General features: G+C 36.8%; 3 protein-coding genes across 4 annotated transcripts; 1 reads left to right on the top strand and 2 right to left on the bottom strand.

Moving 5' to 3' along the window:
• Positions 1-1,337: 1,337 nt before the first annotated feature.
• ezra (ezrin a) lies at positions 1,338-16,188 on the bottom strand. Its single transcript, XM_051395614.1, has 13 exons — positions 15,840-16,188; positions 13,992-14,075; positions 12,720-12,815; positions 11,433-11,707; positions 9,646-9,729; positions 8,421-8,567; positions 7,933-8,029; positions 7,250-7,413; positions 6,986-7,116; positions 5,911-6,071; positions 5,258-5,350; positions 3,749-4,024; positions 1,338-2,512 (listed from the first exon to the last, which is right to left on the bottom strand). The coding sequence occupies exons 1-13, from the start codon at positions 15,849-15,851 to the stop codon at positions 2,348-2,350; spliced, it is 1,785 nt and encodes a 594-aa protein (XP_051251574.1). The 5' UTR covers positions 15,852-16,188; the 3' UTR covers positions 1,338-2,347.
• Positions 16,189-16,326: 138 nt separating this feature from the next.
• Positions 16,327-19,943, bottom strand: nenf (neudesin neurotrophic factor). The gene is made up of 5 exons (XM_051396222.1): positions 19,925-19,943; positions 19,524-19,807; positions 19,262-19,322; positions 18,972-19,075; positions 16,327-17,689 (listed from the first exon to the last, which is right to left on the bottom strand). Exons 1-5 carry the CDS (start codon positions 19,941-19,943, stop codon positions 17,513-17,515), a joined length of 645 nt encoding a protein of 214 aa, XP_051252182.1. The 3' UTR covers positions 16,327-17,512.
• pacc1 (proton activated chloride channel 1) lies at positions 19,785-26,755 on the top strand. Of its 2 annotated transcripts, XM_051395619.1 has the most exons (9): positions 19,785-19,952; positions 20,924-21,019; positions 22,264-22,369; positions 22,902-23,111; positions 24,315-24,469; positions 24,610-24,752; positions 25,392-25,533; positions 25,629-25,736; positions 25,830-26,755. In XM_051395619.1, the coding sequence occupies exons 2-9, from the start codon at positions 20,984-20,986 to the stop codon at positions 25,995-25,997; spliced, it is 1,068 nt and encodes a 355-aa protein (XP_051251579.1). In that variant the 5' UTR covers positions 19,785-19,952; positions 20,924-20,983; the 3' UTR covers positions 25,998-26,755. The 2 variants fall into 2 exon arrangements, with proteins under 2 accessions (XP_051251579.1, XP_051251587.1); XM_051395627.1 differs by lacking the exons at positions 19,785-19,952; positions 20,924-21,019 and having other exon boundaries at positions 22,270-22,369; positions 22,868-23,111.
• The last annotated feature ends 648 nt before the right edge of the window (positions 26,756-27,403 follow it).

Raw genomic sequence — 27,403 nt, 5'->3', positions numbered from 1 at the left:
ATGATTCATGTGTTCATTCACAGATAACATATTTACCTAGTGGCTATTTAAACAGACTCTAGCTCTACTGGCTTCATAAGTTGTCTAGCAACCTAATGATAACCAGCCTTTTCCGTGAGTAAATATTTAAGAGCCACATCCTTTTCACGGTGAGCAGCCTGCAGGAGTCTTCAAATACAAGTTTTGTCACACAGAAAATCAACTAGAATAATTATATATAGGTATATAATAAAATGGGGGTTTGGAAAATGATTTATAATAAATTGTTATTGAATTAAAGTTTTTGACTTGACAGCACATCAATGTTTATCTTGTGTTCCTGTATTCTGTATTACTCACACTATTTATTATATGAATGTCAATTAATGTTCATTGTTTAATGCATTTCAATAGTCGACCGATATGGTGCCGATATTTAGAGAGCAGGGCGGCCGATATATAATGCCGATATCAAAGCAAAGAGGAAAATAATGTATAATTTTATTCAGTTTCACAGGAAATTCTGGCATATGTTCACTTTAGGATGCAGGAGGTTTATAGTTCGGGACTTAAAACCAACCTTTTCACCACCCACAAACGTCGCAGACGTCAGTCGATGACGGGTTGTTTTATTCTGATATATAATGTGTCCTCCATAATGACAATGACTAATGGTTGGAACAATATTAATGAGATATCACGCAGAAAGTTTTAATATCAGAGAGCCTTTATTTGCTCTCCTGCTGCTCCAGGTGGGCTCTGTTAATGCTGGTTTAAAGGATCCGTTTACTCATAACAGTGAGCACTCCTCAGCCTCTGGAAACAGCTATAATGTCTAATGTGGCTCTTCAAGGAGATTTCCAGAGGTTGAAAAAAAAAAAAAAAAAAAAAAACCCAAAACAAAAACATGATGATGTCATAGTGATGTCATCAGGGTTATCTGGGCCCCCCAGAGATAAAATCCTTCATCCGGTTAAAAGATATAGTTAAAATGTGGCTTAAAACTAGATAAAAAGTCAATTTATGACTGATTATTATTACTAATATATTATTACCTGAATAAAATTACAGTTTCAGAAGACCGATGTCTAAAATCTTTAATCAGGTTAAAATATATAGTTAAAAATAATCAAAATCTAAAAAGGGTATTGTGAAAATGTGTCTTAAAATGTAAAAAACCATAAAACAACTTAAAACAGCTTCTGGCAGACAACCACAACGGGGATGTGACGTCATTGACAGGCGATCGGTGAAACGCACCGTTAGCTGAATAAAATTACAGATTTCTCTTGACTTTAAACATTGTTGGAAACATTTTGGATAATGTAAGTACACAACTCAATAAAATATATAACAAGTGTTTATGGACATTTTAATGCGGAAATGTTACATATTATAGCTTTAAGAGGCAGGTCGGACCTTTTAAAAGATCCATACTTTAATCCTACACGTCCTCTTGTATGTAGATTTTACCTGAAATAATGACATTACATAAACAGGATGGAAACATCCTTTAAATCCAGAATGAAAACACTTCAGATCGTAATTTAAATAACATCCAAACGTCGAAAATATTCCTGTACTTAGTGAAATCATAAAACCAATTCATTTTAAAATCATCATAAGGACATTAAAACTAGTTAAATAAACTGTTGTTATTTAGACAACAGGTGGCAGTAGAGTGGAAACTATTAATGGATTAATCAAGTAGCTGATCAACACTTTTCTTTCAGCTTCTCAAATATGAGGATTTGCTGTTTGTCTCTATTATTATACATTCACTATATTTGGATTTTGAGCTGCTGGTTGGACAAATAAAGCAATATGAAGACATGACGTTGGGCTCTGGGAACACGTGCTCGGCATTTTTTTTTTTACACATTTTATAGACAAAAACAATCAAGCGACAAAACAATCATCACATTAATCAATAATAAAAATAACTGTTAGTAGCAGTTCTAAATGGCAGTGATTGCAATTCATTAAATAAATCTAAGTTTTAATAACAAAAGCGCAGAGCCAAACTGTAATATAACTTCGTTTATATGTAGTTTCTACAGTAAACCTCACATACCAGCTTTGTTCGTACAGTATATCAGAAACACTAGTGTTCTGCTTTTTAATGCTTTAAAAAGGGACTAAACAGCACATTGGAGATGTTTGAGTGCTATAAAAAAAGAAAAACAGTGCTGTCAAGCAAAAGTTAAACCGAAAAATAACTAAAACTCATGGAGGTACTTTTACACAGATCAGCTCTATGCTTTTCTGGGTCTCTAAACTCAGGTGTGACTGCAATTACATCACACATTGCTGAAAGGGGGGGGCCTTTATGAGGTATCTGGGAGAGATCTTCAGGTCTCTGAGGTTTCTACAAGGCCTCAAACTCATCAATCCTCTGCTTGGTGTTGCCCTGACGGATCTGACGCAGGGTCTTGTACTTGTCGCGGCCGACTCGGACGTTCTCGGCGTGGAGCAGATCGTTCTGGGTCTTCATGTTGTCGTCTCGGGCATGTTCCAGCTCTGAGCTCAGGGCCTGTTGGGGGGAGGAAGAGAACTCCGGTTACTAAACCACAAGGACACACTGACATTTACACTGTATCCACTTTACTAAAGAAAGAAATGTAGATATTCTCACATCGGTACATTTCTTTTTGAGTGATTTCTAACTACTTCTTTACTACGCTTTATCAGAACACAACCCGTCTGGTGGCTGCAACACATTCTGGTCGATTGATGAATTTTGTATGATCGTTGAGTATCAGTGCAAAATGCCGAGGTCAGATGGAAGCCATTTCTCTTGGATCGGATCAGGCCTTAGATAACTGGAAAACATTTTAAACTACTACACTGTTGTTGTTCTGTGGATGTCTCTACATATATTAGCAGGAATATAACAAATACAAGTTACAAAACTGGACCTAAGGATTGTAAATAATGTCTTTTTTTCCTCCAAATGTTAAAGCTCCTTCCGGTTAAAATTGTTTTCACTTGTTTGACAATTTCTGGTTTTTTTTTTTTTTTTTTTTTTTTTACAAACCTGTAATATGAAGCAGCATGTTCTGAGACCACAGCTAGTTTAAAAGCCAATCATGTTTAAGTAACAATTAAAGTCAGTGCACATACATACACCGAAAAGTCGACATGTTGTGTCAAACTTTTGAAATGAAGAATATTTGCATATTCACAGATTCTGCATTTTCTAATAAGGGAGAAGGAATAGATGTAATTATAAGAATGTTGAGTATTTTTCGACATAAACACGTTTGGAAGGGATATTTAAACTAGGTTTGAAGCTGTAAAACAAAGATAATCCCAAATTATAGCAACTTTATGTACATCCTGACAATGAATTTGCTCCTCTAATATCATAAAATCATTATTTTCATCACTCTTTGGCCCAAACTGATAATTGACCAGCACTGAAATATTTCATTTTTGTTACACTGTATCCCTGATTATAGTTATTTTATCTTCTATCTAGAGAGAATATAGAAATAAATGTATTTTCTGATTATAATTGATACTTTTAGATTTCATAAATCAAATGAAATCCAATGCAAACCCATATTATATGACTTCTACTGTATATTCAAAGTAAAACAAGTATATATGGGGTTAAAACAATAATGTCACAATCCTGTGCTTTTGCATTTCAGCTGCATATTCAAAAGTTTCTTCTGAGGATGTAGCACAACAGAGGATTTATGCAAACTCCAGCTGAAATGAGCTTGTTTTTGATGTGGGTTTTATCCTGGGACCCTGAACTCACCTTCAGCTGTTTCTGGAGGCGTTCGTTCTTCTCGGCCTCGGTGAGTCGGTCCTCCTCCTGGCGGTGGTCGTTGATGTCCTGCGTCTGCAGCTCGGCGCTGTAGGTGCTGTTCTCTTCGCTGTGCTCGTGGTCGCTCTCGCTGTCCGAGGAGGACGAGGAGGAGGAAGAGGAAGCAGGAGCGGCAACGGGAGCTGAAATGGGAGCTGAAATGGTAGAGCTCTTCACACTGTACAGCTCCTCCTTCGTCTTTATCAGACTCTCCTCCACTTCCACGGCCTGGGACGAAGAGGAGAGGTTTAGTTTAGTTTATCTAACAGGATTTTATCTGCTGTCCTTGGTAAAAAAAAAAAAGTTATCCAAACATTCACAGTGCTGTCGTTTGACTTGCTGATGTTTAAGTATCAGTTTGCCTGGAACCAGTTTATGGACAAATTAAATTAGCAGTCAGAGCTGGACTCTGATCTCAGGTCATAATTTAACTTTTGTAAAACAGATTTATGACGACGTGAACCTGTCTGTCTTTGTCTTTTCCACTCATTAATGTTGGCTTGATTCATTCCTATAAACAAAGGTGACTCATTTATTCAAGGACATTATTTACCGCACACACACATAAGTTAAATGTGTGGAGGGTGTGTGTGTGTGTGTGTGTGTTGTACTCAAAGACTAGTGTGAAAAAATAAGGATTAGAAAGAAAGAAATATAAGGTATAAAAATTTTAAAAACTGCTGATATATGTAAAACGGTAAAGGTGCAGTGCAAAGGATTTAGATTTGGATAACTGATATGAATATATATTTTTCTTCCATTACTACAAGCTATTAAAGGGGGAAATTGTGCAACAGGCATCACACCTTCATTCACAGGTTAGTCAGTTTTCATTTATTAATTAATTGTCGCAATAAGTACAAAGTTCATGGAGATATTTATTGATCTTTACTCCATATTTCTATGTTCAGAAAGACTAGATCTGTTTTTTGTTCTCAACAGGACTCAATTTTACTTAACACTTCACTTTAAATCGTGTTTTTTAAGATTTAGAAGCAGTTTTTTAACATTTAATTAAAAGGTTTTCGCACATTTTAAGTCCTTTTTAATGTGCAGCATTTGTCAGAAAGTATAACTTTTCCTATAAGGACATATTTTATTACAACGTGTGTTTTACTTTATTGTCTTTATCGTCTGTTTTTACACCAGCATCAGCTCATGGGTGTCCACAGGAGGAGTTATGAATAAACACTTATGTCTATTTGCTAAGTATATATACTGCTTATAGATTATTTGCCTTGGTCTTAAATACACCCCAAGTAGCTGCTGAACAAAATATACTCTTTTTTTATACTAACATAAGTGATAAAACACACAAAATAAAGACAAAAACTGCAGGGTGACATAAAAAATAAGCTTGTGATCACAAACAAAAATGTCAGAAATGCGTGTGTTCTGACGTTTTCCAGGTAATCCCTGTGTGTTCAATACATATCCTTTGATCGCGTGTTGAAAACTCACCTTGCTGTGCCATGACTCAGCCTCTTCCTCCTTGGCCCTCTTGGCCTCCTCCAGCAGAGCGATCTGGGCGCCGTACTCGGCCAACTCCGCAGCCTGCGGGAGGAGGCACAAACTGTGTCGTCAAAAAGCCCAAGAATAGACACCTGTTTACCTCGGTGACCTCAATTATCAGGACACGGTGTCGTTTTATGAATGGACGGACAAAAGAACTGAGGGAGATCAAACACCCACGACTGGAATTCAGCATTTATTTAATAATGGTTAAAATGTAATGTGAATAAATAAATGTAGTACTTTTAATTCCAGTGCATTTACCTTAAGGCTGTAGTTACTACTGACTCTAAAAGTTCAGATTTCACATTTTACTTCAAATAATATCATGAAAACATAAAAATAACCTCAGTTTAGCTCAGTTACATAATGAATATTGGACATTTTCTAAAGCGAGAAAGACTTTTCTCAAGCTGTGAGAGAAATATAATCCCAGGAAAACAGGAAAAATCCCCCAAAACAACGATGCATTAGCTCAAACTGCAATTAAAACAGCTAATATGTGTTTATCTTGAATGTAGAGGCTTTATTTCTAATGAGTGTTTTTCTATCACGACTTTCTCACGTGAGGGATTTGAGTACTTCTTGCACCGTGTACTCACCAGCTGCTCCTGGCTCTTTATCTGGTCCTCAGCTTGCCTGGCCAGCTCCTCCTTGGCTATTATGGCCTCCATCCTCTCAGCCTCCAGCCGGGCCGCCTCCTGCTCCACCCTCCTCCTCTCCTCCTCCAGCCTCATGGCCCTGTCCAGCTGCTCCTGAAGCTCTACAGGACAAAGTCAGTGAAAAATCTATCCATGTACTCTAAGAAATTAACTACTCCACTCTTTGCTGCATTCTGGTGCTTTTCTGAGACGATTATAAAATATTGAAATATTACATTTGTATTGCTCAAGGCGGTGGTTCCTGACCTTTTTGGCTCATGAACCCTTAAAATGAACCAGGACTTATTTATGACCTCCTCATGATAAGAGAGCGGTGACTATTTTCTTCTCAGCTGTTAATTCTAAATGATGTTTCGTGGCTTTTATTGCCTTTAATCGATAGGGACAGCTAAAGAGTCACAGCACGGGGGGGAGAAAGAGAGAGAGCCTTGGTACATGAGGCACCAGTTCTACCAGGTGAGCTATCCCAGGTAGTCAAATTTAAATGAAAAGGTAAAATATGCAGTATTTTCATGAGAAATATTTTTGTGAAAAGGCAGAAAAAATAAACATAATTTTGAGTGACAGAAGTATTTTCCCCCCGTTAATCATTTGGGGGCCTCTTTAGATTTTAAAGACCCTTTTTGGAACACCCGGGTTGGGAACCACCGACTTCAAGTATATGAACAAAAGTGTTAGCATTCCCCAAATCAGTCCATCTTGCAGCCTGTGACTGACCACATTTATTCTACCTGCAGAATTTATTTATTTTGTTTTAATGAAAAATAAATGACATCTCGCCCAGAACAAGCAACAATCGTACTCATACTTTTCCCTTTTTCTCTGTATTTCAAATGAAAAACAGAAGAGGGCAGTAAAGCCATGTTACGTGTTTGAACTCTATAAAACAACACAACATTAACTTTATATTGTTGACTTGTGTTGTCCACAGTAGCTCTTTCTGTAGCATCTATCTATGTGGTCTGTAATGAGCGGAGAATACCAAACTCGGTCAGCGTTAAGTGAAGTGTCTCACCTCTCTCCGCTCTCTTGGTTGTCTCTTCATACTCGTAGAGCTTCATCATCAGATCCTGCTTTTCTCTCTCCATGTTCTCCTTCTCTCTCTCGATGGCCTCCCTCCTCTTCTTCTCACTCTCCAGCTGATCCCTGCACAACACACCAAGAAAAGACTGATGATACATTTTAATCACAACCTGAATTGAAATCCTTATCCCTCTGTTTTTGTATCTTTTTTTTAATTGACTAGTATTTTGCTTTAACTTGACAGCCCTTCCCCTACCTTTCCCTCTTTTTCTGCAGCCTCTCTTCTCTGGCCTGAGCCTTCATCTGCTGAACCTCGATGGTGTCGGGCTTGCGGCGGCGCATGTATAGCTCGTGGTTGCCCATGCACAGCTGCAGGATGCGCTTGTTGACTCGCAGTCGTGGGGCGTAGAATATGAAATCCTTGTAAAGAGGGAGGGGGGGGGAAGAAAACATCATGTCAGTTTTATTTTGTTTCTTATATTTCCAAAAAGCATTGTAGCTTAGGCTACATCGAAGTTTGTCTCCAAACTGCTAAACAAAATTTATAAATCAAAATTACTTCCATTTATTTGACAAAAAAGTTTCCTCAAGGTTAAAGTTTAATTTCCTTATATATCACAGATATGATTATAAAAGAGAAATTTATCTGAAATAAGTTCACAGGCCTCTGTAAAAGTTATTGTCTTATTCGTACCACAGTATTTTTTAATCATCCACATTAATAAACTGTACTTTAAGTGTGCTAGACTGAGCCAATGATATGTTGTCTTTGCACAGATGTTACATACTAGTCACCCTAAAAGGTTCATACAAGTTTAAATAAAGCCACTTGGCTTACATATCTGCATTTCTATCCCATTTGTTTATATGTATCTGTGTCTGCATTCAACTCATCTTTACCCATTTAGACACACTTGAGATGCTACTGTGGATACTTACAATAGCTTTCTTATCTATGGGCTTGATGATGAATTTCTTATCATTGAAAGAAATGTTTCTAATTTCACTCCAGGGGAATCCAATCTTTGGAGACAGCCTGGAGGACGAAGGGAGGAAAAAAAGAGTGATCAGACAAAACTTAACAGCATGTTTAAAAAGTTTGTTTTTATAGCACATACACAGGCAGCAACTGACACATGTGGTATCAGGCCAGTCAGACCTTGTATGTTCACGCTGTAGTAGAATCAAGAGAATTAGATCAATGACCTCTTAAAAACAACAGCCATGCGGTCAAACACGTTATTTAAAACTTGACCGACTGCAAGGGAAGGCAGCAGAGGTCGATGACTGCTCAGGTGTTGCCCTCGCGTCTACAACTGTATGTCATCAAATCAACGCACGCTACACTTATGATGTTAGGAGAGACTTTAATATGCAAGTGCTACCCTTCATAAGCAGAGAATTAAGTCACTGATTCTTTGACTTACCTGTCCTGCTTCTCGTAGATGTTCAGTCCCAGAGCGTCGACACCCAACCACAGGTCTGTGCCCTTCTTGTTCTTGATCTCAAAGTAGTTGACGCCGTACATTTCCAGGTCCTGAGCAATCTTCAGGTACTCAATCATGGCATCTTCCCTGTTCAGGTTAAACAGACAGAGGGGAACATGGATTAATCCACACAGATACACAAACTGCTTGAAGGTAAGATATAGTTTATTATATAATTCCCTATTAACCCTTTTTCCTGAGACAAAAGTTTAAACTTTGGAATTGATCATAAGTTCCTATAACCAGCTCTGATCTGGTTCCAACTTAGTAAAATACACAAAGTAAGTGTTGAACTTTCATCTCTTTTTTTAAACTTGTGCAATTTACAACACATGTATTGTGTGTAGTAATTTAGTTAAATATTAAACAGTTAATATGTCTGGGAAATGAATATTTGTAGTTATCTGCATGACTCTGTATTGAATTTTAGTTAATAAATATCTACCTTTTGATATTAACAAATATCTAAACAGATTCTTTAAGGGAATTGCAAAGATTTACATTCATTGAGTAGATTTGATACTGTTGCAAAGATTTACATTCATTGAGTAGATTTGATACTGAAGTTCTACTTGCAATGTCTAATAAATCTATTACTACGTCAACCCAAGGACTGCAGATGATGAGAAGTTACACTTCACTAAGTCTGGTGCAATAAATGTACTGTGTGATGTTTTTGTTTAATAAACAATAAAATAAAATAAATACATTTGGATTCTGTAAAATGTTATTGATCCTCGACCCAAAAACACGTGCACGTGGAAAAAATCCTTAAAGTGAGATGATTTAACTTTCGTGCAACAGTGACACGTGTGGCCACAAGTGGCAATTACAAGATAGTGAGACATTGAATTGTATCTTTACTTTTTGGAGATTGAATCAAATGTCTATCAGTGACAAACTAAACTGTAGTAGAGAAGAGTCAGAAAGTCAGCCAACTGACTCAGTACAACAATATGGCTCTAAAGTTAACTTAACACAGCTACTGCTCATACCAGACCAAGTGTGGATGCAGCACAAAAATTACTGAATGTACTCAACTGAGTGAGGCTGTGTTTTATTTCTTATCGATTCAACTTCAGTCACATAGCTTTAAAATGAAGATAAATACATGGCAGAGTGGTCAGTGGGGTCATCTGTCAGGAGGAGATTTACATTCACTTACTTCAGCATCGATCCGTGCTCCTCGTGCCAAACCTTGATCCTCTCTTCCCACTGATCCTTGGACAGCTTGTGTTGTTCCAGCACTCTGAGAGGAGAGACCAGTTATCAGCAACCCACTGGTGAAAAGGTAAACAGTCTGTGTATACCTACAGAGCTAAGGCAAACACATGCTGTATTGTTGTGTCTTTTATATCCCGTCCTATCTATTGCTGGCAATTGTGAGTACATAATAGGACTTTATACATACGGTATAACAGGATCCAGATTTCTCTATTTATTGTTACTATTTATGGAAAGTGACTTTTCCTGACACACACAGGCCCTCAGACGGATCGGTAAATAGTTCTTCTTTGATATGAGTTTATTCATTGTTGGTCTAAGGACAGAGGGTCTTATATGTTGTACAGACTGTAAACCGCTGTGATATGGAGCTATAAAAATAAAACGTACTTGATTTGACTCTATTTCTGAACAGGCCAATCTCTGTAATATAAATAATACATGGAAAACAATGAAGCTGATGTAAAACTCAACTGATTATAAATATGTGCTGTATGTCACAGATCTTTTTAACAGGATTTGTGAAGTTTAATAGTAGTTAAGGCTTTATTTCTTTGCTCAATGGCACTTTTGGGGCGTTGGCATTGTAAAAGTAATATCAGCTATTCTTTAGTTTAATGGTTTCTAACTTAGGGCTCACAACATTTACACCACCCCAAGTTATATTCATTTAATTTTATTAATTACATTTCGTTTTTTCCCCCTCATTTACATTCCTGTATATTTTTAGCTCTTTAAAAATGATTTTATAAAATAAAACAGGGTAGGAATTGACCTGATAATATTCTACACAGAGGTTTGCACATAGTGACACTCACAGGCAGACGTTGCTTTATTTATTAAGGGATTACAAGGTTGGAATCCACTTTTATTTTTAAACCAAAGATCAACTATACTTGCAGAGACAAATTCTTGCACCTTTCATATTAATAATTTCCAATTTGCTTCTTTTAATCACCCACTAATATTACCCAGTTGTGGTCTAACGACCTGCAATAATCACCATGACATAAAAGATTATTTTCATACACCGGTGCTCCCTAATAGAACAGAAACTAAAAATAAATAGATAATAATTCACTCATTAATTTCACGTAGTTGTCTGGATAGCTCATACTAAACATTGTGCATTGTTTACACAAAAGCAGTAAACATAAACATATCCTGTTTGCCCTTCAACATACAACTAACTCCTTCTAATAGTGGACTTAATACGCCCACTCTTTAATACTGTCACAGTGTTTAATAGTTGGCCTGTTGGTCTCTTTCAGTGCAATCTGCCCTTTGGCATGCACAAAACAAAGGTTTGACATTATTCATTCTCTTTGAATAAAGTTTGGTTATATATAATAAATCCTTCATCTTTTATTGAGATTCATTCGACCTTCTACTTTATCTCTTCTGCTTTTCATCTCCTCACCTCTTGGCTAGTTCTTTATGCTTTTGTACAGCTTAATTATTTTATATTCATATTCATTTATCAATATATTCCCATATACATTACAAACTCCACACCCTATAGCCTTTGATTGTTTTTAGCTGTGTGACAGTGTTCTTGTTCTTCTCCAATTTATTGTGTGTATATTTGCTGACCTAGGTGGCATGCTGCTCCATATATTGCCCTTGCAGGGATCGAATTGGACAGGTGATCTCTGATAACACTTTAGTGCATAAAGTAAAATACCAGAGAAATGACCAACACAGCTCACACATTCTCCCATTACTCACCTCTTGGGCAGCAGGCGCTCCGAGGCCAGGTAACCGGGCTGATGCACTGACTTGTTGTACTCTCCATACTTGGCCTGGACAGCGTAAGAGCCCAGCAGCACAGCGGTCTCTGGAGGGCAGTAGACATCCTCTCCCAGAAGGTCCTCCTTCACCTGCAGGAAGAAAAGCCTCCGGGTGACGTCCTGGATCAGCTCCTCGCTGACGTCCTCGGGGTAAAACTTGGCCCTCAGCTTGAACTTCAGGGGAGTCTCCCTCTTCACATCCTGGACCATCACCTGAGCAGAGCAGAGCAGATATGAATAAAAGAGTACGGCAAGGTATGGTAGACAGAGTAGATTGAAGTATGCAAATTTAATTACAATACAGTAGAAAATAAAGTAGAGTATCCAATCCAATCCAACTTTATTTGTTAAGCACTTTAAAACAACCAAAGTTGACCAAAGTGCTGAGTATGATAATATAGAGTAGAATAATGTACAGTGGGGTGTAATAGGAACAGGAATACATGGTAAAAGTGAAGTAGAGGAAAGCAGAAAAGTTAAATAGGGATGTTTTGACAGAATAGAGAAAGCAAAAAAGTTTGTTTAAAAAACTATATTGTTAATAAACTTAACTGTGAATTAAAAACTCTTGTGAAAGTTTAAAAATTAAAAAGATGAGAATGAAAATAAATAAAATAAAATAACAAAGACCCGCGATTGAGCAGTAAAAATGAGTAAGAAGTGTGAATGAAAACCATTAAAAGTAAGACTATAATAAGATTAAATTAAATAATAAAGACCAGCAGTTGAAATAATAACACATGTGAGTTAAAACCACTGAAGTGAGTGGAGTAGATTAAGTTCTATTAGAATTAGAGCTGCAACAATAAGTTGATTAACTATTAAATTAATCGCCAACTATTTTGATCATCAATTAATTGTTTTGTGTCATTCCTTAAGAACATATTCTCTGATTTCTTCTTAAATGTGAATATTTTCTGGTTTCTTTAGTCCTCTGTGACAGTAAACTGAATATATGTGAGTTGTGGGCAAAACAAAAACATTTGAGGAGGTCACTTTGGGAATTTTCCACTATTTTCTGGCAATTAATAATTAAAAAACTAATCGATTCATCAAGAAAATGACAGATTTTTAGGATAAAGTTAAGCACAATGGATAATACGGTACAGTTTTGGTACAGCAATAGTGTAAAATAAAGTACATCTAATGTAGATTTGAGTAGCACAGTGTAAAGAAACATGATGTCAGTTATCCACACAGTCACTCAGAGGAACCACAGGTTTACCTTCTTGTCAGAGTTCAGCCATGTGAGGAATCCTTTGGCGTCAATAAACTGCAGCCCGAAGTACCAAATCTCCCGCAGGCCGATGGTCCTGGCAACCTGAGGCACGGAGACAGAGGAAGAGAGACATGATAACAGATGACCTCAACCTCCTCTCCTTCATTCATCTCACTTCTGATATTCTGAAGAAACAACCTTTGGACAAGAGGTCTGTTAGAGACTGCAGGTTGTCAATCTGAACAACTAGAACAGTAGTTGATGTGAACACGCTTTAAAGTCCCAGGAGCCCTTTATCGTGGAGCTGCCTTCCTGCCCAGTGCAAAGGTTTAGGTAATTATACACTACACGGAGAAAGAGGGCGTCATACTGTCGGGCGGTGATGTCACCTTTCAGAGCGAGTTATTGATAATTTAGGTATTGATAAGTAAAGTTCTCCGGAACTGAGAAGGCCGACTCATCGTTTTCTGCATTTTCTGACAGAGTTTTAAAGGATTTCATGAGACAGACTAAAAACATGGCCACATAGTTGTTTTTCTGTTTTCACTTGACAACAGAAAAGTGTAATTAGTTGCAGGTACTGAACTTTTCTATAGATAAAATGCATTTTATTCATCCTGTTTGATTGTAGGATAAAATCTGTTTTTCTACCATCAGGATGGACTTAAAAGTATCATCAATAATAATAATAATAATAATAAATAATATATATTTAATATTTAATAATGGTAGTCTCAGGACTCACTTTCTGCTCTTTGATATAATATCTCGAGTGGTGGAAGGTACATTTACTTGAGTACTGTTCTTATGTGTAATTCTGAGGTATTTTATTTAAGTGCTTTATACTCGATTACATTTCAGAGTGAAAATACTCCAATACATTACTTTGCTGGTGAAGAATTTACATCAAAAACAAATAAACAGATTATAAAAGATACACTGTCACTCAACAGTTTATAATGTAATTAAAATTGGATGCAGCTTGACCACCTAAAACTTCCATACACTACTTCTACATGATTATTATTATATTGACACAATAAACCAATATTAAGGGGCCATTTTTGTGCACAACAAATACTTTTACTTTTGAAACTTGATGTATATTTTGCTGAAAATACTTTTTCTTCAGTAAGTTTTTGAATGCAGGACTTTGGATCTACTGACTGACTTGCTACAGTCAGAAACAGAACTTTATCAGGAGATTATCGTTCCCAGTTTAGACTAAAATGATCTGTGCAAACTCTTGTAGTGCTTTTCCCACAGTAACATACAGACCTGGTCAAAGAGCTGCTTCCCAGTGGTGTTGGGGTGGAAGGAGAACTCCAGCTCTGCGTCCATAGTGGTGACGCGAACGTTGACCTGCAGCAAAAAAGGTCATTTAGTCACGTGACAACAGTGATTTTCTGTTTGGATACACATAAACCCCTTTTATTACTGTTCAGTCCCAGCATTTAGTCATTGTCCCCGATATAAATCTGGATCCATCAATGCTGCATTTGTCATACTTTAATTTATCTTCCTAATTTGGGCACATTGATGGTTTCATTATGAAACCTTTGTCATAGTAAAGAAAAGACTTTAATGTGAAGCTGTGAAGTGGATTGTTCATAAACCATAATTGTTCACTATCTCATTAGACTTTGGACTACCCTTGCGAGGTGCCACAAGGTTGCACATTCGCTGATTAAAATATCAAAATACTCCCTGCTTGCCAAGTTGCCTTTAGACTTTACCATTGTTAGTAAGTAATGACCTCTTTTAAAAAACAAGAGCAACTAAACTGGCGCATAAATCTGACTTTCAAGTGTCTCTAGGATGGAATTTCTCAGACGACAAGGGTTATTCATATTTTCCTGAAAGCTCAACAAACATACGACAACTGCAGTGACCCTGGACTGCAGGCAAGGTTGGGCTTGTAGTTACACAATCATTTTATGAAGTTACACTAGAGCACACCCCGGGTGTCATAAAGATAAACCTGCTAAAACTTGGGCAACAAACACTAGAACATCCATTTATGAAACCTCCAACATGTTTCCTAACTGTTTCCACTTTCCATGATCACATGTGTAAGATAACTTCTTAACTCTCTAACGTCCAACTGAGGCATTCCTCGCTGTTATCTGCCACAGCCCGACCTTTTCTCAAATCATTGACTGTGGTAATCTCCATTATGGATGCAGTAATCCATTACAATCAATCAGTATGCTGCTGCATTTAAATTTAGAGAGTTTTCTGATCTGCTTATACTTTGACTGAATTTTTTTGGTATCTAAAAAAACTCTTATTTTATTTATTTAATTATAAATCTAAGCTAGATTTCCACTCATAAACCACATTTCAGCACTTTCCAGAACAACACAGGTGGTACCTGCTACCCTGACTCATAGATTTGTTTGATTTCAAGTTAGTTTAACGTCAGTCAAACGGAGACGGATGTCAGCATGACCTCTCAAGAGTGGCTTTCTCCTTGGAGTGTCAATATAAGCACAGAGTTGCAGTCGTAATGCACAGGCCGGCCTTTCTTATCAGCTTTCCCACAGACTGATGCTGAATGCTTAAGTAACTCTAACTGAGGGCATTTAGGACTTATAAAACATAAAGGGTTCCTTTTGTTTTAGATGGAAAATCGATTATTGCTGCTAGTCTTAGAAAATCAAAGTTAAACCACACAGTCATGAGTTGATGATGAAAGTCACTCTTGACGTTTTACAAATCACACCAGTGTCACCAAAGATGATTATTATCAGCTTTGCACAACCACACAGACAACATACGGCCCAGTTCTAGCCATGTAAGTAGCATTTTAGTAGCACTTTTTTCTACCAGGAATGTGTGCAGCATGGGTCAAACTCTACATTTGGTTAATGAGTAAATGCCAAGAAGGATTGGTGCCTCTTGGAAATAACTCACAAGCTTGAACAAAGAAGGAAAGATGTGACTAAATCTGTCAAAATATACATGATTGATCACCTTAAATATTGTTATTCTCAGTGGTCTTTCTCTATAAGTATTTAGTATTTAGGTATTAACCCACCTTCCCCCTTTCAAACCAGGAAGAGACCTTTCAGTGACGCATTTAATTATCTTTACAGAACATGTGAAGAATCATGAGAGTCTTACTGTTTTGGGCATCTTGGCTCTGGTTGGTGGGGTAGCTCCAGCAGAAGAAAGTGTTTCCCAGGATGACTGAGGCTGCAGTGGCCGACTCCCAGCAGAACCTCCACCTGATAAAGAACGCAGCTCCGCTCTCGCTGGCAGACTCAAGGGCAGGGCTTGTGTCCTTTGAACTCGGCTGTAGATCACTCGCAGTGACGTGGGACGACTATCACACACACTGGCAGGCTTACCTCCACCGTGACCACCCGGTACAGCAAGACGCACAGCTCCACCCAAAGACAATCACCTGTCTCAGCACCTGAAATGGCTGTGACCTTTGATCAGCGCATGCAAGGCTATATATGTCCGGACGTACTATTTTATGTTGCCAGTTTGAAGGTGACATAGGTGAGTCATGGGCTGTCATAAAGAGATCATATCAAGATAACATGCCAACTGCACCGTGTCTGTTTGGTGTTTAAAAAACTCAAGTGAATAAAACTGTAAGAAGTTTGTGTTTTAACAGACTTTAATGATAATTGTACAAAAGCAAAAATCAGGCAGAAAACAAAATGGACTGATTGTGATCATGTTAACATTCACAGTGCTGCAGATTCAGTGGTTTTAAATACATAAATACAACATTTTACACTAAAATCTAAAGCTGAAACAATAATTTGGAAATTAATTGACAACAATTTTAAGTCATTAATCAAGCAGCAAATATTGTTTTGGCTCTGGCTTTTTTTGTTTTTTCTCCACTTTAAATCATTATAAATTAAACACGTTGAGAGAAAATGAGACATTTAAAGATATTAACATAAGTTCTGGCTGTTTTTCACTATTTTCTGGCATTTAATAAACTCAACAATTAAGCGCCATTAATAATGAAAATGATCTTCAGTGGCAGCTCTACTAAAATCTAATTCAGGGGAATGTGAGAGCTAATGTTTAGTTCTGGTCTGTCTGCTCACTCTCACTGGTCTAAAGAGGTAGATGGTCTTTATTTTAACTTGTATACATCTTTCAGTGAACGTATTATTGCTCAAAATGTATTCTAGATAATGTTACTTCATTTATTGATGTTTGATCTTCACTGTGTTGAACACTAAAAGGATGTTTTCACATTCATCCACTGAGGAGTCCAATAAAGTTTCTCTGTGCTCATCTTAAATTTGAGTTTAATGTCAGAAACTTTAAACCTGCAGTGCACATACACCGAGAACGGAAGTTTTGTGTCCAGAACATCTGAAATATAAAATATTTGTATATTTACAGATGTGGGAGAAGGTGTAGATGTCATTTTAAGAAGGATTGAACTTTTTTGTGTATTTTTATATGTCTAAATGGGATTATTTTACTCTGTAATCCCTGATGTTTATCAAAACCGCCTTATCTTGACATAGTTTGTTTGCCTGGGTTCAGACCTTTGAATCCGCCCTCTCCACCGAGTTGAGTGTAACGAGTTGTCAGTTCTGTCTGATATCAGGCTAATATTGTATTTAAAAAAAGCTACAGTAAGTATTGAAATGGTTTCTTCAGGACTGTGCACGTTAAAGCTCTCACAGATAATAAATCATCATGTAAACCCGCAATTCAAGTAAAAACTAAGTAGTAGAAGTATTTCTATCAAATGTATTTTGTTCTCCGTTTGTGTGCGTATCGCACCGATCACATATTAGGTTCTGAGTCTGAGATTAAAACTCATCTTTGATTTGGAAATGAGGCTGGTCCTCTGGTTTGAAGTCTTTGTTGGGACTTCCATCCTCAGTGAGGATGCGTGATGCCGTGTAACCAACAATGGGATACTTTGTTTTGTACGTGCCTTCGAATACGCTGTCCAGAGAAGTCAGCTGCTCTTCAGTGAGGCCCGTCTGTGGACGGAAAGATGGAAAACTTTTATTAGCACAGATTTTAAAGCCATTTGAGGGGAATTTGTCATGGGCTGTATAAAAAAAGGCTTGATTATTACTTTTATTTTAATATTTAAGTCAACAAAAGTACATTTTAGTAGCCAAAGAATAAAAGCACAGGAAGAGACACTTAGTTTAATCGTATCTGATTTCATTTACAGTTCTTCTTGTTTTAGTTAATTCAGTCGCTTTAAATTTAAATTACTTTAAGGTTTTATTATTTTACTAATTGGCTTTTTATTCTTTTTACTTGTATCAACCTTTTTAATCAAGGCTTCTTATTTGGATACTACTCATTTTTTTACTCAGCTATATTGTAAATGAGGACACAACGAGGTACTACTAATCTTGTTTCGTTTTTTTGTCTAATATTTGCAGACCATTTTACTTGGATATTGCATATAGCGTATATACTTTTCATCTATAGGCTATATTTTCTATTATATTCTGTAATATCTTATTTTACTCCCACTTCTGTTCTTCTACTGCTGTGTCTAATCTGAATTTCTCCTACAAGGGATCAATAAAGGTCTTATCTGATCGGTTAGAAAACTGAAACACATTAATTTCTTACCAATAGATACATTTCAGCAGGGACATAAAAATACTGAGTATCTGAGTCTGTAAGTAATTTCAAGATGCATTTTAGGAAGTAAATTCTGCACTTTTCCTAAAGATTAGACTCTTAATATTGAGTGTATTAGAGTTAAGCTTCATTTATTCAAGAAGTCTCATTGAGATCAATATCTCTTTTGCAAGAAAAACTTCTTAAAACACACACAAGTATCTCTAAAGTCCCTCAGACATCCTGTAATATTATATATATATATTATCTCCAATTACTCCCTGTTATCTTGGTGTGAAAGAAGTGGAAAATAATCTCTGTAATGTGAATAGTTGTTGTTGTTGTTGTTGCGAGAATTTGCTTTTACCTGTTTACAATATGTAGAATTTTGCTGTCGGCTTACATGTTTTTTATTTCTTCCTTTCAAAAGTCTACAGCGTGTAAAGATGCACTGAAACGCCTGAAACAGTGGTGCATTCATTTGAAACTATAAGGTTTCGGTATAATTATGTAGATTAGGAATACAATGCTGTTTTACAGCCGACACTCTGGAGTCAGATGTCGGTGCTCTCCACCCATGGGTGTGAACCACGACAAATACATCCTCACTCTCTGGGAAACACTGTGGACTACAGTTGGGTGTCTGAAGTGTGTGGAAACATTAGACTGTAAACCTACGGTATCTGATGTCAGGTCTTCTGGGTCCAGGGACATCTTAGCCACAGCCCGAGTGGAGTCCTTCCCAACCAGGGCGTTGTACGGTGCATCTTTTCCATAAAACTCTGCAATGGGGTGAAATATCAGTTCAACACAGTGCAGTGAATGCAACATCAGAATCAGTAGATCTGGAGGAGAAATGAGGAGAGGCTGTCTAGTGGTGTGTCAATTTAACTTTAATAGTTTTGTTAGAGTTAATCAGTTTTAATTGTATAAATCAGTATCAGGGGTTAAGTGGTTGTTTTCTTTACCTTTTCCCTTGGTGACATCAAACACCACTCCTTTTATTGCCATGTAAATAGGTTGTCCTTCCTAAGAAAGGGAGGGAGGGGGTGAAAAACAGGGGAAAAGAGAGATAAATCGTTATCACATAATAACATTTAGGGAGGCACACACACTGACACAGACATAAAACTCACACACACACACACACACACACACACACACACACACACACACACACACACACACACACACACACCCTGGATTGGGGGTTAGAAACCTAAAGTTTACCTCGCTGCCGTCGTATCTCCTCAGCTCCTCCTCAGTGAACAATCGGACAGGTTTGGTGGAGGCTTTATACTTTAATTTAACATCTTCGGCTAAAGTCGTGCAAAGGACAACAAACAGGACACAGATCCCGCGCTGTTGCCATGGTAGGATCGTTGTTTGGACGAGTTTAATGCGGAAACTCTTGTCAACCACTTCCCTGCCTGCTGCATGGGGCTGGTGCTGCGTTTGAGGGCCGTCGGGAATTCTAGCGCTAATGGTGTGATCCTGTGTGATCTGGTCGAAAGCTTCAGGAAAAAGAGAGTTAATGAGCAGACCCTTGAGTTTGGGAGTTGTCTAAATACTGAAGAATAAACTGCTTCACTGTTGTTAAAGGAATAGTTTCTTTATTTGATGATGAAGACCATGGGACACGGTTGCCATTAAAAGCGAGTAAGTGGTTTTTGAGTTGGGATTGTTCTGTTAAAATGTGCGTCATTATAATTTAGAATTTATAAAGAACATAAAAACCCCAGAAATATCAGAACTGCCGACCCAAAGGGAACCTCTCTGCAAGGCTGTTTTTTGTGTGTAAATCTAGATAAAGACCCCAAATTAGAGCTTTGATTCTCCATAAAACTGCTGCTAAAGGTCGGGCTCGGACTGACTTATATGTTTCAAAATATACATATTTAATATTTTATTAATTATGCATATAACTGCAATTAATGAGGGAATTTGTGATGTATTTATTTGACAATAAGTTGCACTATAATAATTATATACACAATGTAATTTACTTTAGGCTTAACTATTTCAATTCTTTATTTAAAGCAGAAACTCCGGGTCAGTTTAGGGCCCAAATCTGCTTGTGGTTCGGGTTCAGGCTACCCCAAATAGTAATAGTAATAATGTTAGTCCACCATAAAATACACGTCCTCCTTTGCACTCTGCACTATTGTCTGCTGTCTACAGATATTATTGTTTATAACTGTATAACTGTACATATTAGTCTATTCTGTTGAACTTGTTGTCCTGTTTATTTATGCTGTTAGTCTGTGTTTGTACATTGAAAGCAACCCTTGTATGTGTGCACACACCTGACCTCTTTGAGCTTGCTGTGTACACTTTTTACGAGCGGCACCTAAAGGCAGCACTAGGAAAGTGGAAGGAGAAAGGAAACAAGGAAACGTCGTTAAGGACACAAGGGTTATAGTATTGGAGCGCGGGCTGGAGGTGCTTCATTATCATGGGATGGGCCTTTATCGTCGCCAAAAAAAAAAAAAAACCCCAAGGGTGTGCGGTGTGTCTCCCTGTAGAGCCGAAAACTGGGACCCAAACACGGGACGGGGAGGGGGGGTTATATTTCCTTTATAATGCACCTGTTATTTATTAAAAGCAACTTTCAAACTTTGCTCAAATAGCCGAACAGTTCCCGCTGAGGAGCAGAGGAAGCGTTGGTCATTGGAAGAAGTGCAAGAGGAATGCTGAGGAAGGAAAACACCCGGTCATACCAAGAGGTAGGAAGACTTTATACAGCTTCCTTTATGTCTCTCTCTCTCTCTGTGTGTGTGTGTGAGTGTGTGTGTGCAGGTGTCACAGTTTGAATATAATGTCTCAATAAGGTTTAATAGTTTCAGTTCAGTGTAACTTCCTCACCACACGGAGGGTCCACGAACTGTCCAGCTCACTTGACATCATGTGACCGTCCTGCTTCCTATAACGTGAAATCAGCTGACTAATGGTTTCTGAGTCCACCTGGTTATTGAGCCGAAAGTTGCAGCCTGTTATTCTAAAGACAAACTCTGAAATAATCTTTAAAATAATCTTTAAACTGTCTCATTAAAGCTTTAAGTCATTGTAGGAGTGGTGGCATAATGAATGTGTGTATAAACAGTGTAATGCATACCTTTATAAGCCCTGTTGTTTACTACTAGTGCTGTTATTAGAGTGCAGTTGTACCACAGCTACATGTTTATTAACTAATAACTAATATAATACAGTACACATGTATTGTTTGTAATACTGTTGTCTGGTTTAATGTACTTATTTTGTTATGGGTGTGAAACAGTGTTAATCTTGTGATTTTATTCACATTTCAGGGAGATCTAAAGTAAAAAAGCAATATAAAATGTAATAAAATCTAATAATATACAAATTATATGAATTATATTGGTTGTTTTAATTGTTGTAATCACTATTTTATTCTTTATACATGTTGTTCTTTTATGACTTTTAATTTAAGATTGGAAGAAATCCAAATTTTAATCCTTTATTTAACCTGAAGATATATATTTTTTTCATTGTGTAAGAGACTTTTACTATTTAAAACAGTTAAATTGTTTACAAAATGTAAATGAAGGTTTTTTTTTCTTATAAATGAAGCTCAGGGTAATATCAGGTTACAGTACATTATATTTATATAATGAATGCAGTTTTGCCAAGAGACACAGAGATTATTCCTCCTCACAATCTGGTCCTAAACACATTTTTATTAAGGATGGTTACAGCTGTTGGAATAAAGGATGTGTATATATATATATATATATATATATATATATAAATAAATAATATTATTTTTATATTACTTTCTCTCTTGTTTTTTAATATTCTGCTTTTCAGTTGTTTTATTGGTTATGAGTGAAAGTTTAAGCACATTTTACTGCTTTTAATTTCATACATAAGTCTACTTTCTCCACGTTTGCATATCAGTTAGAGACAATATTTCTTTGTTACTTTAATGTCCTTTTTCTCATCCTCGCAGTTCAATGATGATGAAGACGATGACGGTGACACACGGTGTCCAGACTATTTTGACGACACCACTGAACACATGGAGCCCGAGGAGCCTAACGACAGCATCTCACCAGGTAATAACCAGTGAAGACTCAGTAAAAAAACTCACGGTAAAAGACTTTAAACTCTAAATAGGTTAAATACAGTTTCTGTAACAGTTAAAAAAACATCATATTTCAGGGAAAAACATTTATTTGTACGACATTTTAAATTAATTTACATGGAATAAAGTTGTTTCTTTATATTACAGCATGTAAATTGCACAGAAAACCACCATCATATCCTATATAAGCATTCATATTTTATTTCCATATGGCAAAACAGTTTCTTGGCAACCACAGCTGCCAGTCTCTTTGCTATAAAAATATACTTTTAAGAGTTTTTTTAATTAAACACTCTCCAACCAATAGATGCAGCATCAAAAAGCACCTTTAATGTGGTTATAAATGGTCTGTATTCATCTATAACATCTCACAGTCTCACTCTGCTTTAATGAGACTTTACCACTACTGCCTATACACAGTTATTACATTTTAATTACGTAATATGTCCCTTAATACATCCAAACAAAGAGCGTGAGACATGTTCTATCTTGGTGCATGGCAGAGGACGACATCAGGGGATACAGTCCATCGATGAGGTTCAGTAAAGCCTGCCTGAAGAATGTCTTCACTGTGGTGCTCATCTTCATCTACCTGCTGCTGACTGCCGTGGCGGTGTTCCTGGCCTACCAGACCATCTCTGAGTTTTTGGAGAAATTCAACCACCCCGTCATGTCCGTCACCTACAAAGAGGTTGACTCGTTTTCACCCCCGGGTTCGTATAAATAATACATAAAGGAGGGTAATTTGGAGGGTAATTTGGGACCATGACTGGGGTTAGTAGGTAATGTGGTGGAAGATGTTTTATTCAAATAAACATATTAATGATTAAAGTATTCAAAGTTTAAGTAAAAGTGCAGAAATATTAACATTAAAAATCGACTTAAGTATCAAAGTGCTTGTCATGCAGAATGAAGTACTTGGTTTACTGTTGGGGTGTTTATTTAAGGTTATTATTAACTTATTGTATGTTTTGTATTTAAAACCTTATTATAATTAATTAATAAGCAACTAAAGCTCAGATAAACCTAGTGGAGTAAAAAATATAATATTTGGATGAGATGTATGTATTTAATGTACTTATACAACTTGTACCTATAGCAGTGCAGCTAAGTAATAGACACAAACTGAATTGTTCTGTCTTTAACCCCTTTTTATAAGCATATATAACTTAATTCATCTGAACAAAATACTGTAATTAAACAGTGTGAGGCTAATGTTGAGCCAGCTGGCAATATACCAGCAATATATTGAACTGTACAAGTGGGAAAACTTGCGTCCAATAGAGGATATATTATATAATATATTTTATATATCATCTTACAAACTGGACAACCGGACTAATAAAAGTTTATGGTGTTATGAACTTTAACCAGGCTGTGATATCAGGCAGTGAAAGTTTTGAGGGCAGTTTGAACATCATATAAATATAAATTGAAAGTGGTTCAACATAATAAACAGCTGTTAATAGCTCGCTGCAGTATTTCTTTTAATTTTTTTATTGCCTTTAATTGACAGTGACACCTGGAGATAGAAAAGGAAAGGGGCGTAGAGAGAGGGGATGACACGCAGCAAATGGCCACAGGTCTGCAGGACTCGGTCCGTGGTCGCCAGCTCTACCAATTGAGCTAACCGGGCGCCCTCGCTGCTGTATTTAAGTCTCAATATGTAATGAATCGATATTAAAGAACAAGGAACTTTCATGTTTTGTTGATTCTGGCGACCCCTGTGGTCATAGCTGATATCAAGGGGAATCCGACCAGTGGCCGACATTAGGAATAACTATATAGAAATATCTTCTCGCTGATGGTCTTGTTTGTTTATGTAGGTCATATAGAGGCATCAATATAAAATGTAGTGTTTCATAACCAGTTAAAAACTTGTTGTTGTATGTTTTAAATGTGTTTCCTTTGAGCAGGTATCGCCCTGTACCCCGGCAAAGCTCGGCTGCTGAGCTGCAGACATCACTACCATGACTACATCCCACCTCTAGTGGACCCAGGCAAACCTCAGGAAGGAGACTGTGTGATTGACAACGTGACGTACTTTGGGCCGTTTACCAATGAAACAGAGGTCAGCCATAAAAACACGGACATGAATTACAGCTCTCAGCTCTTAAATAAACCTTAATCAATTATTAGATTTGAGAAAGTGACCCACTTTTTGCTTTGAAGAAAGACTATTAACTTATTAATCAACTCTTAACTTCACAGAAAAGAGCTCTGGTGGTCCGTGGCCCGTCTGATGTCCGAAACAAAGAGTTGATCTTCATGCAGTTCAGTCATAATGAAACAGAAGAGGACTTCAGCGCCATCACTTATATGCTTTTTGCCAAGTTTAGTGACTTCACTGACAGGTAACTGCAAACAGGTATTGATCCAAGTGATGTCTGACTAGTGTGATAGCCGCAGAGGCACACAGATAATGAACCGACACTGAAATGTCAGTTAAGTAAACTGTTGTGTGGTCGACCAATGTGGGTTTTTAATGGCCGATATTTAGAGAGCAGGGAGGGAAAGTAATGTATATTTCCATTATTCCATGCACATTACAATCTCATATACCAGTACATGGTTATCTTAACCAGTAACATGTTTTAGATTGAATTTGTATCAAATTTGATCATTAATAGAATTTTTTTTTTGTAGATTTCAGAACGTTTTATGGCTTTTAAGGGAGATTATGCCAGAAGAAACATCTCTCAACTATATTATTTATACATTATAATATATATTTAATTCTAGTAAAAGTTTTAGATTAGATTTGCTGTCATTTAGGAGAAAGGTGTTGAAGGAGGCATTGTGTGTTTTATTAAGAGTGCAGGCATCAGTCCAATTAGTCTATCTATACTGACGGCTTATCTGAATTGCTATTATCAATCTGCTACCTAATGCCCCATGTGACAAAGAGTGATTTTAAAAGGGCTATTTGACTGATATCAGCAGTAGTGTATTTGCAATCTCAGTGTCTCAATTTGTGTTTTCCAACTCTTTAGTGCAAATAAGTCCAAGTTTATGAGGGACTGCGAGAGGAATTACTCCATGTGGACCTTCTCTGGAGGATTCAGAACCTGGGTCAAGATGTCTTTAGTGAGGACGTCTGGGAGAAGCAATGAAGCCGTCGAGTTTCGTCAAGAGGTATTGATGTCCAACCAGAGTACAGACGCTTGCACGCATGATGAGAATTGATTTTAAAAACGTTAATTTTAATCATTTATGTTGGATTTTTTTAGTCTGCCGTGGTGAAATTCAATGACAAAAGGCCTGAAATAGATCGAACCAATCAGCTCTTCTTTGCTGTCTTTGAATGGCGGGATCCTTACATGCAAGAAATCAGACTGGTAAGTCGCCGCAGACATTTCATCCCCATTAGATTTGATCTGTCTGTATCAGTGTATGAGTCTATAACTCCACTTTGTTTTCCTCTCAAACAGATAGTGACTGCAAATCCCTGGAGCTCCGTAGCCATTCTCTGTGGGGTCTTCATGGCTCTCTTCAAGGCTGCTAATTTTGCCAAACTCACTATTCAGTGGATAATCAAGATGCGTAAGAGACACCTGAGGAATAAAGCACGGGAAATGAACCAAGTAATTAATAACTAAGCTGATGACCCAGTCTGAGAAGCTCCAAATAATCCAAGAGTTGATCTGAGTGTTATTCTTTATTCACGATTGTGTTTTTCACTACTTGCTACTACTTAATTCCTGGTATCAAACACTATTGACTTTTAACACCCAGTAATATGTTCTAGCTGAATATTACTGCTAGATTAATAATTTCCTAAAAAAAAAGTCAGTTTGACAAGAAGTTTAAAGTTGTTGCATTTCAAAAGAAGTAGTTTTGTTCAAGCACAAAAGAAAATGTTGCTGAAAGCTGAGACACTCGGAATGTTTTTTTAATGGTTTGAAGCTTTATAAAGGAGGTTTAAAGGTGTGGATGGGCTGTTTCAGGTGTAAAAACTGAGAAAATGTGAAGTTTTGGTCAAAATGTTGCTGGATTTTGGAATTGGTTCTTGTGTGTATGATGTTACTCCTAAAAGGGAAAATAGTGTTTTATGTTTGTGTCCTACTTTTTTCAAGAAAATATCACTCATAGTCCAAAGACATTATAACTATATCGCTAACTCTAAACGGGTGACAACGAACTCCCACTCCTCTCTCAGAGTGATCTGCTGTTTATTTTTCTAGCTGTTGAGAGGCTGAAATCTTGATTTTAACATAATGTAAAAACATTTCCGTGTGTTCGTTGTTGTTCAGATTTACTTGAATTAATGTCTTAATTGTGTTGTTGTTCATTATTGTATCTCACATGCTATGTTTTAAGAATCGCTGGAAAATAAAAATATATTTTTATGCCTGAATTTTCTAGTTTGTGTTGAACATATATTGACTTTATTGATCCCACACAGGGAAGATTTGCTTGTTACAGCTGCTCACGATGCAACACAACACAATAGATAAGAAAATAAACATTAAATAAAGAACTAAAGACGAAAATACGAGATAATAATAGAAACAGAAGGAGTCATATATACATAATATTAATGATGTGGACTTAACTTTTTCAACTAAAGAACTGAGCGCTAACAAACAAAATGTTTTTATTGAGTTACTTTAAAAATGTAATCCCATACAATTACTAATTACTAATAAAATGTAGTCAGTAAACTAATCCAAGTATCAAAATATGAAAGTAACTTGATTACTTTCCGTTACTTTTAGGTTACCTCAACAACAAATATGTAAATAAAACCAAGAGAAAAGAAATGTATTGATCTAAGTGTATTTTATAAGACAACAGAACAATTTAGATAGATAGATAGATAGATAGATAGATACTTTATTTATCCCGAGGGAAATTCAAGTATCCAGTAGCATACAAAATATAAAACATACATTAAACATACATTAAACACCCTAACCCTAAGAATAAAATTAAAAATAACTAAGGTTAGGGTTTGTAATTTTAATTTAATGTATGTTTAATGTATGTTTTGTATTATTTAACC

The sequence above is a fragment of the Dicentrarchus labrax genome, unplaced genomic scaffold, assembly GCF_905237075.1.
Source record: "Dicentrarchus labrax unplaced genomic scaffold, dlabrax2021, whole genome shotgun sequence".
Classification (NCBI taxonomy): domain Eukaryota; kingdom Metazoa; phylum Chordata; class Actinopteri; family Moronidae; genus Dicentrarchus; species Dicentrarchus labrax.
This window is presented reverse-complemented; position numbering and strand designations above follow the sequence as displayed.

Excerpts from the sequence above, each read along its gene's own strand:
- ezra (XM_051395614.1), bottom strand. Across the intron at positions 12,816-13,991 it reads GGAAGCAGCTCTTTGACCAG|GTTGCCAGGACCATCGGCCT; the intron begins GTCTGTATGTTA and ends TCCGTGCCTCAG. Across the intron at positions 8,030-8,420 it reads ATCTACGAGAAGCAGGACAG|GCTGTCTCCAAAGATTGGAT; the intron begins GTAAGTCAAAGA and ends TTCGTCCTCCAG.
- nenf (XM_051396222.1), bottom strand. Across the intron at positions 19,076-19,261 it reads TGATGTCACCAAGGGAAAAG|AGTTTTATGGAAAAGATGCA; the intron begins GTAAAGAAAACA and ends ACCCCATTGCAG. Across the intron at positions 17,690-18,971 it reads AAGACCTGACATCAGATACC|ACGGGCCTCACTGAAGAGCA; the intron begins GTAGGTTTACAG and ends TTCCGTCCACAG.
- pacc1 (XM_051395619.1), top strand. The coding sequence starts at position 20,984 with ATGCTGAGGAAGGAAAACACCCGGTCATACCAAGAG. Across the intron at positions 24,753-25,391 it reads TTTAGTGACTTCACTGACAG|TGCAAATAAGTCCAAGTTTA; the intron begins GTAACTGCAAAC and ends CCAACTCTTTAG. Across the intron at positions 25,534-25,628 it reads CCGTCGAGTTTCGTCAAGAG|TCTGCCGTGGTGAAATTCAA; the intron begins GTATTGATGTCC and ends GGATTTTTTTAG.